Source organism: Globicephala melas, chromosome 11 (assembly GCF_963455315.2).
Source record: "Globicephala melas chromosome 11, mGloMel1.2, whole genome shotgun sequence".
Classification (NCBI taxonomy): domain Eukaryota; kingdom Metazoa; phylum Chordata; class Mammalia; order Artiodactyla; family Delphinidae; genus Globicephala; species Globicephala melas.
This window is the reverse complement of record NC_083324.2, coordinates 11,587,879-11,604,414: the sequence shown is the minus strand read 5'-3', so window position 1 is coordinate 11,604,414 and position 16,536 is coordinate 11,587,879. Positions and strand designations below refer to the sequence as shown.

At 42.1% G+C, this 16,536-nt stretch overlaps 1 protein-coding gene across 7 annotated transcripts in view; it reads left to right on the top strand.

Annotated features, from left to right (window-relative positions):
* Positions 1-16,536, top strand: part of ITPR1 (inositol 1,4,5-trisphosphate receptor type 1) — a 319,423-nt gene that overhangs the window by 139,750 nt on the left and 163,137 nt on the right. For all 7 annotated transcript variants that reach the window (XM_070046603.1, XM_060308111.2, XM_060308109.2 and 4 more), the window contains 6 exons: positions 1,976-2,130; positions 8,347-8,446; positions 9,436-9,596; positions 10,117-10,258; positions 12,853-13,011; positions 15,121-15,293. In XM_070046603.1, the coding sequence (XP_069902704.1) occupies positions 1,976-2,130; positions 8,347-8,446; positions 9,436-9,596; positions 10,117-10,258; positions 12,853-13,011; positions 15,121-15,293 (890 nt within the window). The remainder of the gene's footprint in view (positions 1-1,975; positions 2,131-8,346; positions 8,447-9,435; positions 9,597-10,116; positions 10,259-12,852; positions 13,012-15,120; positions 15,294-16,536) is intronic.

The window sequence follows — 16,536 nt, the reverse complement described above, 5'->3', positions numbered from 1 at the left end:
GTGCTTCTGCGTGCCAGGGCAGTGCCATGTGCCAGTGGGTCTGGCTGCAGATCTGGGCCGCGTTGCTCTCGCTACTTGGGGTGTTGCTTGGGTGGCGGTCCTCGCGTGGAGGAGGGGTGTGTGTGTGTGGGGGGCTCACCCCGCACCCTCAAGGCCAGCAGCGCAGCTCCTGCCTCTGGGAGGAAGGTGTCAGCGTTGGGAGGGTCCTGCACCCTTCACCGTCTTCTCGGTTGGGAGCCTCGGGAGCGTGGGAGAGGAAGCCTCTCTTTCTGCTCTGCTTCCTGGTCGCGTATTTCCTGAGACTGGCACCCAGTGCCCGTGGCTTTGCCTGGGACCCCATTCGGCTTTGTCGCTCTCCTCTTGCTCAGTTCAGCAGCCCCCCTGAGCCATGGGCTCGACGCCACAGGGACAGAAAGAACAACCCGAGGCTGGCTCTTGTCTGACGGCCTTCTGCACGTGTGCCTCTCCTCCCACTAGATGGCAAGCGCCGACTGCACTCGGGAGGATGAGGGCGCCTTGCTCAGTCACAGTCCAGATGCAGTGGACTCAGTGCAGTTGGCATTTTTCTTCGGATGTGTGGCAGGTCTGAAATTTAACTGCCAGTCCGTAGCTGAGCCCCGTGTCTCACACCAGAACCGGGGCAGGGTTTATTTTGAAAGTGGTGTGTGCAACCCTTTACAGGTAACAGTGGTTAGAAGAGGACACGTTCTGTTCAGAGTGCTTTCTCCCGAGCTGAGCTCTTGGAGCTGTCCTGAACCTCTCCAGTGGAGTCTTACGTTAGTGTAGGTGGAATGACAAACGGGGGTTTGTTTAGCCAGAGGTACAGGGTGTGAGAAGGAGGGAGTGTGAGGGGGGAGACAGAGGTTTGGGGTATCAGAAGAATTGTTTGCATTTTCTTTTCTTTCTTCCGTCGCTCTGCTCCCTCCCTTCCTTCCTTTTTTTTTTTTAGACAAAGACTGGGGCTGCTGATGAACTGAAAAAGCAAGCCGTTACCTACAGTCCTAGAACTCAGGCCCCATGGAATGAAATTGTCTTAACGCTCTCTCCTTCGCCTGTTAGATTTGCTTTTCTTTTCTCCATTGCATTTGGAAAGGAAGCAGGGCCTCAGCCTAAGCAAAGCAAGATAGAGACAAGGGAAATGTGATTTTCCTAGTACATACAGGTGGATATTGTCATCTTGTAAGGATGTTAAACATGAGAAATGATCCCGTCTAGAGTCACACGGCGGAGAGCCACCTCGTGAGCCTGTCAGAGCAGGCGCTAGGCTCGGCATGCAGCTTCCGTCTTCTTAGGCAGATGGCCTTTGGAGACTAGATGTGTTTTTACAGTTTCTTGGGAAAGCTTTCATCCTTGTTCTTCAGCCTTCACTGTCAGAGATTTTCTTCAGTCTCAGCCAAATCCCTCACGTAGCAGGAGGGGCCCCTTTTCCCCTGAATTGTCGTCAGCAATTGATTAATTGGGAACATTTTTTCAGGGCTAGTCGGACTTCTCAAATATTTTTCTTGGCCACATGGGGACAGCTGCTTACAGACACTTGGATTCAGGTTTATTTCACTGCATTGTTTTTTTCTCCTGGGAAGTAGCTGTATCATATTCTTGCTAGGCAGTTTCACTGTAGGTTAACACAACCGCCCATAACAAAATCCACAGGCGAAGTTTCTCACACTGCTTTTCCTCTCTCCCGACCGCTGCACCGGGATGTACCGCCAGTAGCACTCTGCCCATGGAGAGCTAGTAATGCAACCCCACGTTGCTTAAGCATTTTTACTGCAACACCAGGAGATAGAGTGTAAACATTCTTGGTGCGGGTGGCCAACTATCATCTTTGATGACTGCTCTGAAACAGTGGTGCTTCTCCTGCCAGCTACTGACGCTCACTATTGTTTCTTCCCTGTTCCTGTGGACTGTGCAGTGATTGTAGTGAGGGAAGGCCGTGGCATGTGCAATCCTTGACGTGATGACTTTTCCTCCTCAGCTGGACTCTGATCAGGATGCCTCCCGGAGCAGGTTGCGAAACGCCCAAGAAAAGATGGTGTACTCCCTGGTCTCTGTGCCCGAAGGCAATGACATCTCCTCCATCTTTGAGCTAGATCCCACCACCCTCCGTGGAGGCGATAGCCTTGTCCCAAGGTATGAGTCCAAAACGGCTTATCTCAAGTGAGTCAGGGTGGTATATGCGGCCTGGCTGGGGTTCTTGGAATCCAAAACATCATTGTCGTTCTTGAAGCTCTTGTACAGGATTTGGTAAAGGATTTGTTCTGGTTGCCCATTGAAATGACATCTGATTTTTCTTTTTTCCATGCTTATCAGTTGTAAGTTCTCAGTAGTCAGTAGTTAGCTAAGACGTGCTATGTTTAGGTGAGCAAACCAAACGTTAAGCTTAAGTAGCTCAATATTTCTAGTTTCCTTTACTCTCTCCCTCCTTTCCAAATCGGAGAGATCTCCTGGTCAATTGAATAAACAATTGAAAAGAAATTCTAGTAAATGGAACGTTTGAAATTCACTCAGTGCATAGTAAGTTTTATTAAAGGTATTGAGAAATCAGACCAGTCTTCTTTGGTTATTTTATTAAATTTGACTTTTAGTTTTGTTGCATAAAAAAGCATTTGCATTTACTAGACCGTAAATGGAACAAAAGCTCACTCTTAAAATCAACAGGGACTTCCCCTGGCGGTCCAGTGGTTAAGACTTCACCTTCCAGTGCGGGGGGTGCAGGATCCATCCCTGGTTGGGGAGCTAAGATCCTACATGCCTCGGGACCAAAAACCCAAAACATAAAACAGAAGCAGTATTGTAACAAATTCAATAAAGACTTCCAAAATGGTCCACATTAAAAAAAAAAATCTTGAAAAAACAAAAAATCAACGAAAGTATTAATAGTGGCTAACACTTGTTGAGTGCTGACTACATGCCATCTATAATGCTAAATACTCATGTTACATAATTTCACCGTCACCAAAACCCCTGTGAGATAGGTATTATCATTTGACCTTTCCTTGAGGTAAAGAAATGAGGCTCAGAGAATTTAAACAACTTATCACAAGTCAGCGAGCACCGTTGCAGAGCCAGATAGGGCTGTTCTTGCAGTTCTGACTCTTGGACACAGCCTTGGGTAGTGGAAGTCTCACTGGCACTGGGAGGTTTTACACAGGGCCCCTCTCTCTGAGGATTCCTTTGTGTTTCATTGTTCCTGTATATCATTGCTGTTTACCTGCTCAGCCAGAGCTGGGCTGTGAAAGTGGTAACTGCAGCTTGGGTGCTGTTACAACCGGAGGAGAACACAGAAGTGTCTGTGTAACACAGAAGACTATGTTCTTAAATATTGTATTATAGGAAACATTAAAGGAATTGTAAAGAAGGTAATGGCTATGGAGAGGTTCGTATCCAAGTGTCTAGCATCCACTAGACACTTAGGTGCTTAATAAAATTAGACGGCAGAGAAGGGAATGATTAACGCTAACAAAAATGCCAAAACATGAAATTTAAAAAAAAAAGAATTAGAGGAGAACCTTCTCTTGTGCCGGATACTCGTCCTATCCCTCTCAGAGTGATAAACAGAAGGCAGCGTTCACAAGAAGAGAACCTTACAAGGAGGCTGTTCATTGCCATTCAGCACAATGATCGCTGCTTCTTACCGTCTGCTGGGTCATTAACCCCTTGAGAATCTGGGAAAAGCTGGAGATTGTTCTTCTATTAAATGCTAAGTATGGGCACAGCTTCGCGTACTCCAAGTTCGTCCTGATGTAGATTGCTTTTTAAAAAAAAATGATATATTGAGCTATAATTCATGTATCGTACAATTCACCTACTGGAAGTGCTCAATTCATTGGTTTTTAGTAGATTAGCAGAGTTGGGCAACCATCAGCACAATCGATTTTAGAACAATTTCATCACCCCAAGAAGGAGCACCGTACCCATTGGCAGTCGCTCTCATTTCCCCAGGCTCCACCCTCAGCCTTAGGCTAATCTGCATTTTGTCTCTATTGATCTGCCTGTTCCGGACATTTCATATAAATGGAATGGCTTTTTGTGACTGGCTTCTTTCACTTAGCATTGTTTGTAAGATTCATCTGTTTTGTAGCATGTATTCTTCATTTCATTTTATTCCTTAATAAGATTCCACTGTATGGTTATGTCCCATTTTATTTATTCACTTATTAGTTGATGGCCATTTGGGTTATTTGCCTTTTTCTGGCTTTTCTGTGAACATTTGTGTACACATTTTTGTGTGGATATATATTTTCATTTCTCATGGGTCTATACCTAGGAGTGGAATTAGTGGGTTATGTGGTATAACTGTATGTCTAACATTTGAGGAACTGCCAGTTTTACATTTATAGTTTTATATTCCCACCAGCTGTATATGAGAGTTCTGATTTCTCTCCAATGCTTGTTTGTCTTTTTTACATTTGAGCCATCCTAGTAACTGTGCAGTGGTATCTCATTGTAGTTTTGACTTGAATCTCTCTGATGGCTAACGATGATGATCTTATGTGTTTATTGGTCATTTGTATATCAGTTGTGGAGACACATCTTTTCAGATCCTTTGCCCATTATTTTTTGACCACTTAAAAAAAGGGTTATGTGTCTTATTATTGAGTATTAAATGTTCTTTATTACGAACTCCTTATCAGTTATGATTTGCAAGTATTTTCTCCCTTTCTGTAGATTTCTGCACTTTCTTGGTGGTGTCTCGTGAACCACAAAAGTTTTTAACTTTGTTGAAGTCCAGTTTATCTATTTTTGCTTTTGGCCGCTTATGCTTTATAAGAAGCGGTCGCCTAATCCAAGGTCACAAAGATTGATGCTAATGTTTTCCTCTGAGAGTTTTAGTAGTTTGTGCTCTTTTCACTTAGATCTTTGATCGATTTTGAGGTCATTTTTAAACATATGGTTTGAAGTAGGGTAGATTGCTTTTGTAAAGCGTCCTTTCTCACTGACTACCTAGACAGGCATAGGGACTATAGAATCCAATTGCGCTTTGGTTTAAGTACTTTTCCCTGTGTGTGTCCTCTATTCTGGAAGCTCTTTAATGGATTTTGTTTTTAGGCTCCCAGAAGACAAGGGAATGACGTTAGTTTTATTTGCTAAGTTTTTTGTTTGTAAGGGTTAGCAAAGAACAGAACCATGTGATGTAAAATATCTGTCAGAAGATATTTCATGGCATTCCCTTGGTGAAGAGGAATGAGGTGCCAGTTGGCCATATTCCCCAGTGGGTTGGAAATCCCCATGATCCCGTGGGGAGGGGAAGTTTGAATTCCTAGGTCAGCTTGCCAAACAGCTTTGGTTGGCTGTAGAGCCCTGCTTCTGTATCCCCTTGATTCATTACTGTTTCTCTGTTGGAAAACATTCTTTGTGGGCAGTTGTCCATAGACAGACTGATTGTAAACTCATAAGCAAGGGAAGCCTTGTGTTCACCCTGGAGAAAGTGTCTGGCGTGGTTTACCAGTGTGTTTATTATTAGTTATGATCTTGGACTTGGTCTTAGCTCTCTAAATTTTTATCTGTTCTTGCCCTTGGCCACCAACCTCAGAGCCAGAAGTGCAAAGGGCCTCTTATTCATTGATTCAGTGGAGTCATAACAATTTTAGGAGGAGTACACGCATTTCCCTCCATCTTAGAGTTGTGCTAAATTTTGCTTCTTTGAAGATCAGAAGGTCTGGCGGTAGATACATGAAAGTACCTGAAATGTTACCAGCAAAGAACTTTTCTGTAATAGTCGTTGGTTGAAAGAATGCTTTCAAGACAAACTGAAAGGGATAGTGACAAGTCCTGGATATAATAAGCAAGATAGTAAAATTGCAATTTATGCAAATTAGATGCAATAAATGAACATTGGGAGAGCATCCAGCTTTGTGGCTCTTTTGCAGTTGTCCTGATATCATGACTCTTGAGCTAAGGGTTGGGAATGAGACTTCAGATGAATAGACAGAATGCCCTTGGTATTTTAAATGAACTTTGACATAGAACTCTGTAGAATGTAGTCAATCCGCCAAGTAAAAGTTAAGCTCCAAGCTTTCAGTTATACTTTGAAAAGAAGAAAATGAATCCAAGTTCCTCAGAAGAAAAAATGCAAATCTCTGTCAAATGTCTTGTTCATGTTGTTTAATTTATGTTCGTGCTATTCAGAGTAAATACCACTTGTAATTTTCAAGACAATTAAAATGAAGGAAGTTAGAGGATCTACTGAAGAGACGTGCCTGGTTTAATGTGCCCTCCCCCGTGCCCCTTTCCCATGGACTTGGGATGCTGTTGTTTTGAATTCCTCTTAATGCAAATGACTTCCATGCTGTCCTTTCTGCTCTGGTCCCACCAGTGTTTAAAGTTCCAGCTCAAGTCTTCTGTAACAAAAATATTCCATGCCTCCCCGAAGCCTCCTTAATCTCCTCCTCTAAAAGTACTTACCTTGACTGTCTCCCATCTTAAAGCCTTTCTAATGTATGTCTCCTGTTACTTTTGCTTGGCGTGCATTCATTTCATCTCACTAATGCAATGATAGATTCCTTAAGAGCAAGTATTATGTCACTACTTCTTTAAAAGAAAAGCAAATTTGAAAAACATTGTAAAATGATCTATGCTCATCATAAAAAGAAACAACACCAAAAATATTTTAAAATCTCACGGAGAACAAAGAGACAAGTAAAAAAATTACATAAAATCTAACCATTCGGAGGTAACTACGACAAACATTTTGGTTTTCTGTAGTTTCAGACGCGTCTCTGGGCACACAGATAACCTGTGTATAATTTATCATAAATGAATCATAAGCTATTTTTAACATTTTTTCCACTGAACAGTATGTCCTGTACATACTTCCAAGTGAATAAATATCGATTTAATCATTTTGAAGAACTCTGTACTCTTCTGTCTTACATACTATAATTAACTAGCCCATTACTGAGACATTGGGTTGTTTGCAAGATTTTAATTATTATAAATAATGCTTTGTTGAACATCTTTCTGCCTCATTTTGCACCTGTGCTGTCATCTCTTAAGAAATATAAAAATGAGATTGCTAGATGAGAAGGTAGATACATTTTACATGTTATACGAAGTGTCAGACTCTCTTCCAGAGTTTAACCTGTTGACACTCTTACCATGAGTGTGTAGAACTCATTTCTCTAAGCTCTGTAAGCTCTCTAAGCTCCAAGTGCTGGGTTGTATCAGTTTCCAGGATCGTTGGGATATGATACAATAAAATGATATATTGTTTTAATTTGTATAAGTTGAGGAAGTTGAATATGTACTTGGATGTTTATTGGTCATTTCTGTTTCTTTATTAAATTACTGGTTTGCGTACGTGTTCCATCTTCATTTCCAATATTCATGATGTTTGTCTTACGGATTTTTAAGATCTCTCTATATATGTGGATTAATACCCTTTTATACTATATATTAATCTTTTATTTTCCCAGGTTGTCATTTTTCTTTCAGTTTTGTTCATGATGGTTTTTAAACTTTTTTCTACTTTTGCTGTATGGAAATGTAAAATTTAAACTATGTAATAAGATGTATCCATCTTTTGCTTCTGAAATTTGGAAATCTTGTATTTTGTTATGTGCTTCAAAAGGCTTTCCCTCTCACAAGATTATTAAATTTTTACTCACATTTTCTTCCAGGCATTTTATGGTTTTACTTTTTGCTATATTGATCCATATGAAAATTTCAATTACTGCTTTATCTCTCATGATAAGCACTAGTAGGTCCTCAGTAAATACTTTTTGTTACTCTGTCTCATGTTCGGTTTGTTCGGAGATAGTCATTCACAGTGTATAATTTTATACACTCATACCTCAGAAATACTGTGGGTTCAGTTCCAGACTATCGCAATAAAGCGAATATCACAATAAAGCAAGTCACACAAATCTGGGGGTTTCACAGTGCATATGAAAGTCACGTTTACAGTACACTGTTAACTGTTCAGTGTGCAATAGCATTATGTCTTAAAAAACAATGTACATGTTTAATTTAAAAATACTTTATTGCCAAAATGGAACCTGTAGACTTGCATGATGAACAAACTTTTGATTTGTTAAAAAAACAAAAAAACAGTGTTAAGGGCAGTAGAGCCAAACATGATAGAATGAGGTGTGGCTGCGTTTAGAAATACAGCACGAGACAGTCACCTTAGAGTGGTTTCTGAATGGTTTGCCACTGTCGATCTGTCAAAGTGTATCTTGGACCAGAACCGTTTGCTCTTAAGTTTATGCTGTCCACTGTGTGTAGCGGAAAACCATTTTGGTATCCTTTTTCGATTCTTATAGGATGTATTCTAGGCCAGTGGCTCTAGAGAGCCTAAATAACCCTGTCCCTAAAACCCTTTTTCTTTTTTTTCTTTTCCTTTAGAAACTCATATGTCCGGCTCAGACACCTGTGTACTAATACCTGGGTTCACAGCACAAATATCCCCATTGACAAGGAAGAAGAAAAACCCGTGATGCTAAAAGTAAGTCCCCTAACTTGGCTGCCTCCCTCGGTCTCATGCTCCCGATAAAAGGGCTCCTTTGAGGGCAGATGGAGGCGTATGGAGGTCTGAAGTTGTTGCTTCGGCAGGAGCGTGGTGGTGGACAAACTTGAATGTGATGAAAGAATTCTTTCCAAGGGACCTGGCTGAAGCAAGCCCAGGGCTTTTGAAATAACTAGAACCTTTTATTTTATTCCCTAGCTTCTGCCCTAAAGGTTGAGCAATTGTCTGGATCTCATATCTGTCTGAAAGCTGATTTTGGCTGGGGGAATGTTTGCTTGTGCCTTGACATACATCACATACCTAGTTGATTTCCCCCAATCTTTATTATTCCTTTATTTCTCTTTGTATTTCAATGTGTACTTTTATTTCTTGAAAGCCCTTCCAACCTCTTTAATTTCTCTCCCTGAAGCCCACCTCTCCTTTCTCACCTTGTTCAGGATCATAGAGCATAAATACACAGACATAGGGTTTTTCTTTTTAAAAAATGGAATTATACTCTCACATAATAGTTTTTGGTGATGGGGAAGATTATTGGAATTTTTTCCTCTACTTTAATGAACATTTTCAGGTATATAGAAGAGCTAAAAGATCGGTGCAGTGTCTACCCTTATAATACTCTCAGAAACAAGAATTACCATTTTGTACATTTGATTTTTTCCGTATGTATTTATAAGTGTGTTTTTAAATTACAAAAGTCTCAGATGCTTCCTGTAACAAATGAAGCTATAAAATCATAGTACTGCCCCATTTCCTGCCTTACTTTTCTCCACAGTACCAACCTCTAGAGGTAACAGCTGTTGATGATTTGGGGTACATCTTTCCAGGTGTTTTTCTATGTCCATTTATTTGAACCACAAGAGAGCTCTAGGCTTTTTGGATTGCCCCATGTCCCACAAATACAGTGTTTGATTAACGTCTTACCCTCTCAGTCTAAGAGGCTGTTCCACAAAGACCATCTTGCTTTTCAGATTGGAACCTCTCCCGTGAAGGAGGACAAAGAAGCATTTGCCATAGTTCCAGTCTCTCCTGCTGAGGTTCGGGACCTGGACTTTGCCAACGATGCCAGCAAGGTGCTGGGCTCCATAGCTGGGAAGCTGGAGAAGGGCACCATCACCCAGAATGAAAGAAGGTGAAGGCTCCTTGCCAGAACCGGACGTGCTCATCTTCACCCCCTGTGGGTTTTTGAAATCCCTTGTGGAGAGAGAGGGTGCTTGGAAGAGCTCTGTGTGAGAGCAGCAGGCCTTAGCATTTGTGGGTGGCTTCAACTTGTGGTTTTCAAGAAATAGTTACTTTTGCCTTCACTGTTCTGAAAGTCTCTAAACTTGTAAATATCTCCTTCTTTCTCTGTTGCCCTGTCTCCAACTTGGTCTCTGGAACTATCTTACTGAGTGTCAGGGGTTGAGGTTACTCTGAGATAAAATGTAATGTCTCATGTTTTGTGAAGGTGATAATGTTTTTGTGGACAACTAGATATTGTCTCTATTTCGCTCTTATTGGTAATTGGCCTCAACTGACAAGTTCAAGGAAACTGGGAGAATGGGTTTGCTTCTGCTTAACTGGTTCCTTTGGCCTGAAGCCTTCCAAGGTGAAGCTTTCAGCCTGTCGCACATCGAACACTTCCCATATCTAATAGCTTTTTTCCTCCTAAGATCTGTAACCAAGCTGCTGGAAGACTTGGTTTACTTTGTCACTGGTGGAACTAATTCCGGTCAAGATGTTCTTGAAGTGGTCTTCTCTAAGCCCAACAGAGAACGGCAGAAGCTGATGAGAGAACAGAATATTCTCAAGCAGGTCAGTGAGTGGTGACATATTGGGTTGACTTTATAAGAAATCAGTGGTATCACTGCTCTTACAGAGGAATGTGAATGATTTCCACCTCGCAGGCTTGATCCATTGACTTTAAAAAAAAAAAAGACTTAATTTTTTAGAGAAGTTTTAAGTTCACAGCAAAAGTGAGTGGAAAGTACAGAGATTCCCCAAGTACCTCATACCTCCACACATTCACAGCCTTCCCTGTTATTAGCATCCCCACCAGAGAAGTACGTTTGTTATAGCTGATGAACCTACACTGACACATCATAATTGTCCAAAGTCTGTAGTTTACATTAGGGTTCACTCTTGGTGGTGTACATGCTATGGGTTTGAACAAATGTATAATCACATGTATCCATTATTATCACGTCATACAGAGTAGTTGCATTGCCCTAAAAATCCTCTGTGCTCTGCCTATTTGTCCCTCCCTGTCCCCCAACCCTTTGCAAGCAACCACTGATCTTTTTTTTTTTAACATCTTTATTGGAGTATAATTGCTTTACAATGGTGTGTTAGTTTCTGCTGTATGACAAAGTGAATCAGCTATACATATACATATATCCCCATATCTCCTCCCTCTTGCATCTCCCTCCCACCCTTCCTATCCCACCCCTCTAGGTGGACACAAAGCACCGAGCTGATCTCCCTGTGCTATGCGGCTGCTTCCCACTAGCTATCTATTTTTACATTTGGTAGTGTATATATGTCCATGCCGCTCTCTCACTTTGTCCCAGCTTACCCTCCCCCCTCCTCGTGTCCTCAATTCCTTTCTCGACATCTGCATCTTTATTCCTGTCCTGCCCCTAGGTTCTTCAGAACCATTTTTTTCTTTAGATTCCATACATATGTGTTAGCATACGGTATTTGTTTTTCTCTTTTTGACTTAACTTCACTCTGTATGAGACTCTAGGTCCATCCACCTCACTACAAATAACTCAATTTCGTTTCTTTTTATGGCTGAGTAATATTCCATTGTATATATGTGCCCCATCTTCTTTATCCATTCATCTCTTGATGGACACTTAGGTTGCTTCCATGTCCTGGCTATTGTAAATAGAGCTACAATGAACACTGTGGTACATGACTCTTTTTGAATTATGGTTTTCTCAGGGTATATGCCCAGTAGTGGGATTGCTGGGTCATATGGTAGTTCTATTTGTAGTTTTTTAAGGAACCTCCATACTGTTCTCCATAGTGGCTGTATCAGTTTACATTCCCACCAACAGTGCAAGAAGGTTCCCTTTTCTCCACACCGTCTGCAGCATTTATTGTTTGTAGATCTTTTGATGGTGGCCCATTGATCTTTTTATTGTCTTCATAGTTTTGCCTTTTCCAGAATGTCCTATAGTTAGAATCATACTGTATGTACCTTTTTCAGATTTTACTTCTTTCACTTAGTAAAATGCATTCAAGTTTCCTGCATCTTTTCATGGTTTGATCGTTCAGTTGATGGTTAACACACTTGTTGAATATCAGCCGTGTGAGAATTTACCTGTTAGGAACCCCAACAAGAATTCAGTTGACAACTTTATTTTCCTCACAAATAATATCAAGTGCAGTGTATCCTTAAGGTTATTTCATGTACCTGGAAGATTTGGAGTATATGATAAACTCAGAAGGCCTGTAGAGGCGCTTCTGGGGACCAGCATAAGTCACCAAAAGATCTTCCTGTAAATGAAGAATGAGTAGAAAATAAAATGAACTCACGGAAAATACAGAGATGATGTAATTTAGTATAAAGTTAAATAAACTAGGGTAGAAATAAATTAGAGGGAGAAAAGTGACAAGTCCGGGGTAGATGAAGTACATGGAAATGTATGCCATACAGTTCTCTAAAGCTGTTGGAGGCTGGGCCGCTGGAGCCAAAAGAAAAACGTGTTAGTTACAAGTCCCATAGTTCTCCCTAGGAACTTGGATTTGAGAATCCTTTCTCCTTTTGGACTGTGATAGACGATATTTATTAACACTCCATCCTGTTTCAACAAGGGTTTAAAGTCCCAGAATAGATTATGCCCTGCCGTTTGATGTGATAACTGCCAACTAAGACCTCTGGCTAAATGCCCATGCTCTTTTCCACAACAGTGATTCCTAGAGGGTCTGAAACTGTGGAGGAGCCTTCGTTGAGCACTTGTGTGAGCACTGCACTTATGACCTGACACTTACTATCTACTTTAATCCTTACAACACCCTTGTGAGCTAGGTATTACTCTTTCCATATTACTGCTGAGAAAACTGAAGGTTACCTTGACCATGATCTGTACCTGTAGGAAAGTAATAAAGATGTGTAATTTCAACCTAGAATCTGCTGATTCCAGAGTCTGTGCTCTCAGGCACTGCTTGAAACACTGCATTTTCAAGTATTTGAGGACCACTTAGGTCCAGGAGGACGGAATTCAGGGAGGAGCCAGTCCCAATTGATGGAATGAATGCAGTTTTCAGGTTCATGACTGTTTGCATGGAGAGATTTTCCTGTATAGTTTAGCCACCCTTGAGGTTATCTTACTTCCAAAGGAAAGGTTGGCCCTTAAAACAGTAGGTGATGGTAGTTCTTATTCTTTTCTTTCTGCAAACAGATCTTCAAGTTGTTACAGGCCCCATTCACAGACTGTGGTGACGGCCCGATGCTACGTCTGGAGGAGCTGGGGGACCAGCGGCATGCACCCTTCAGACACATCTGCCGCCTCTGCTACAGGGTCCTGAGACACTCCCAGCAGGACTACAGGAAGAACCAGGTTGGGATTAAGGACCAATGGGAAGTGAGGGGCAGCTTCCTCCCTGAAGTTCATGTACTTCCCTCAATGAGTTTTAGGTGTCACATGTATGTTTATTTAATGGCCAGGTAGTAGTTCATTGTTAAGTTTGCTCTCAGAAAGGAAACACAGATTTGTTTTGCAAGCCTGGGAAGGTATATTACAGACTTGAGAAGGATACCTGAAAATTCCCCTTCTATAGCCACCTTGGAGTGAGAGTTCTTTTTCTTGACATTGGTATTACATATACAGTACTTCTCATGGCACGTTCCCGTAAGACTTAAGGGCACACTGATTCCATGTGCTTATATTGAAGATGGAGTGCAATCTTCTCTTCCTGTCCCATCCACCTCCTCCATCTCTGCTGGTAACTTTCTCTTTGTTTTGGTTCTGGCTCATGTTTTATGACATTCTAATTCATCAACTGTGTGATGACAGTAAACACACACAACCAATATATTCTCTCCGTGAATTAGGTGTTTTAACCTCTGTGAGGGTTCCTAACAATTGGAGATTCTGAGGAAACACTGTATCAGTAGTTCTTCACTGGGAGTAATTTTTCCCCCAGGGGACATATGGAAATGTCTGGAGACCCTGTTGAGTGTCGTGAGTTGGGGATGCTACTGGCATCTAGGGGACAGAGGCCACGGATGCCATTAACATCCAGCCATGCACAGCACAGCCCCCTGCAACAAAGAATTTTGCGGCCCAAGAAGTCAGTAGGTAGTGCTGAGGTTGAGAAACCCTGCGCTCCGTAAACTACTGTAGGTGCACAGAGTGATGCTTATCGTAACTGGAACTCCAATCCCTGCCTTGTGTTACAAAAGGTTTTGTTTTTAAACTTTGAATGCCCCTACATCTGGCCTTTACATTTAAACTGTTCTCTGTAGTGAAAGTTTTTTGTGTGTCGTCATAAACATAGAGTTGATCCTAAGCAGTGCTCTAAAATGTTAGATGTAACTTTGTTAGCTAGTATTTCTAAACCTTTCACTTTGCCTTTGCTACTGTTTAAATGTAAAACATCACAGACCCGTGATGCTATGTTTGTTAGTTTTATGGTCGCTATAAATCTACCTCCGGTGCATGAATACCATACTCATACCATACTAGGGCCAAAGTGATTTTATTCTCTTCCAATGAGGATACGTTAGAGTCTGTAGTGTGTGCCAGAACATTTTGCTTGTACGTGACGGGGCTAAACCAGTCCCTCTTGCTGCAACTCTGGATGTCCTTGCTTGGTTGCTTATGGACCCCGTGCCAGCTGGCAGTAGTATATCCCTGGGGGCTGATGAATTCCCGAACATGCATCCTTATGGAGTGAGGGCTGAAAGGTGGCCCATGTCCGCTGTGTTCATCCTGAGTCACTTTTAGAATTTTGGAATTAATGAAAACAAATTATACCAAGTTTCAAGGGCCGTTTGAACTTTGAGCAAGCCAATAGTCTGTTTTGGGCAGGAAAAATGTCTTTGAATAGCAACAAACAAATATTCATAAGAGGCTTCCTGGAGTTCTTAAATATTTCTATGGAATGTCATGTCTGATCCCAAAAAGAAGCCAGGGGTGTTTTCATATGTTCTACGAATATAATTGACTGGCTTACATATTCCTAACTTGTTTCTGCTACCCACTGACTTTAAAAATGTATTTTCACCCCAGACAAGGAAAACGCCATGGGGTAGCATCGTTCTAAATATCCAGGTAGGCTTGACTGTTTATTCAGCAACACAGAGCAGTGAGGCACAGTTAAATCCTCTTCAATTAGTAATAAAATCAGAGCTGAAAAACAACTTTTGACCTTTCGAAAAATAAGTCACTACATTAACATTTATACAGTGGACTTAATAAAAATGCCTATCTGTAAATACAGGATATTTTACTTAATTACATCTGTGTGGCAGGTTTAGTAAAAATAAAGGATGCGAGGGAGTTTGCAGCTGTCGCCCTGGATTAGAAAGTTGTGGAAAGATGCTCCCCTGTGATTTCCCTCACGGGCGGTGATGCTCCTCAGGGGCTGCTGCCCCCTCCCTTACTTCCAGCCTCATCCCATTGTCTCCAGTCCTCCCCCCTCACCTTGCTTTCCTTCCTTCGAAGGAGTACATAGCCAAGCAGTTTGGCTTCATGCAGAAGCAGATTGGCTATGATGTGCTGGCTGAAGACACCATCACTGCCCTGCTCCACAATAATCGGAAACTCCTGGAAAAACACATCACCGCGGCAGAGATCGACACCTTCGTCAGTCTGGTGCGAAAGAACAGGGAGCCCAGGTGAGGCGGGGGCGGGGTTGATAGGCAGAAGGTGTATTTGCATTTCCGATGCAGGCACTGAGCATGTCATGGTGCTTTTTCCTGGATTTCCTTTGTTTGGGGCTGTTAGGGACAGGTTTTTTTTTTTTACCATTAGTATTTTTTTTTTTTTTTGCGGTACGTGAGCCTCTCACTGTTGTGGCCTCTCCCGTTGCGGAGCGCAGGCTCAGCGGCCATGGCTCACGGGCCCAGCCGCTCCGCGGCATGTGGGATCTTCTCGGACCGGGGCACGAACCCGTGTCCCCTGCATCGGCAGGCGGACTCTCAACCACTGCACCACCAGGGAAGCCCGGTATATGTATTTTTTAACATCTTTATTGGAGTGTAATTGCTTTACAATGGTGTGTTAGTTTCTGCTTTGTAACAAAGTGAATCAGGTATACATATACATATATCCCCATATCCCCTCCCTCTTGCGTCTCCCTCTCTCCCACCCTCCCTATCCCACCCCGTAGGTGGTCACAAAGCACTGAGCTGATCTCCCTGTGCTATGCGGCTGCTTCCCACTAGCTACGGGTTTTGATTGGGCAGATTTTGACAGGCTCTTTGATGAGTAGCGGCGGAAAGAGCTTGGTATGGGAATGAGACCAGGGTAGAATCCTAGCTGCAGCATTTACCAGCTGGGTCACCTTGAGCATTAACGTCCTCATCTGCTAGGTGGGTCATTGCGAAAATTAAATGAGAATAAATACATGTGAAGTGCCTGGCACTTAGTAGGTGCACAGTAAATGACAGCTGTTGGCCACTCATTCACTTCATAGCACCCCGTGGTGATCAGTTAGAACTCCCCCAAATATCATCAGTTAGTCTTTTGCACACATAGTTGTTACTTGAGTGTTTTTATTTACATTAGTGAATTCTATCAATTCTGTTGCATTCATACAGATCTCCCCCTCCCCCTACGCTCTCTTCTCTCTTTTTTTCTCCTTCTAATTAATTAAGATCCACACCATTTCAGGTGAAGTGGGAAATAGTTTACAATGTGCGTATCATGAACGGTGACACTGGAGAGCTGAAAGTGTTCTTATAAAAATGACTGCCCCCACCCATAAAATAACATTTTATGGACCATTCTCATGTGCCAGTGAGTGAACTAAGTAAGCACTTTGCATGAATTAGCTCATTTAATCCTCAGAAGAACTCTCTGAGGTTCTATATCAGCCTTTTTTGTCGATGAGAAAACTGAACCACAGTGAGGTTAAGT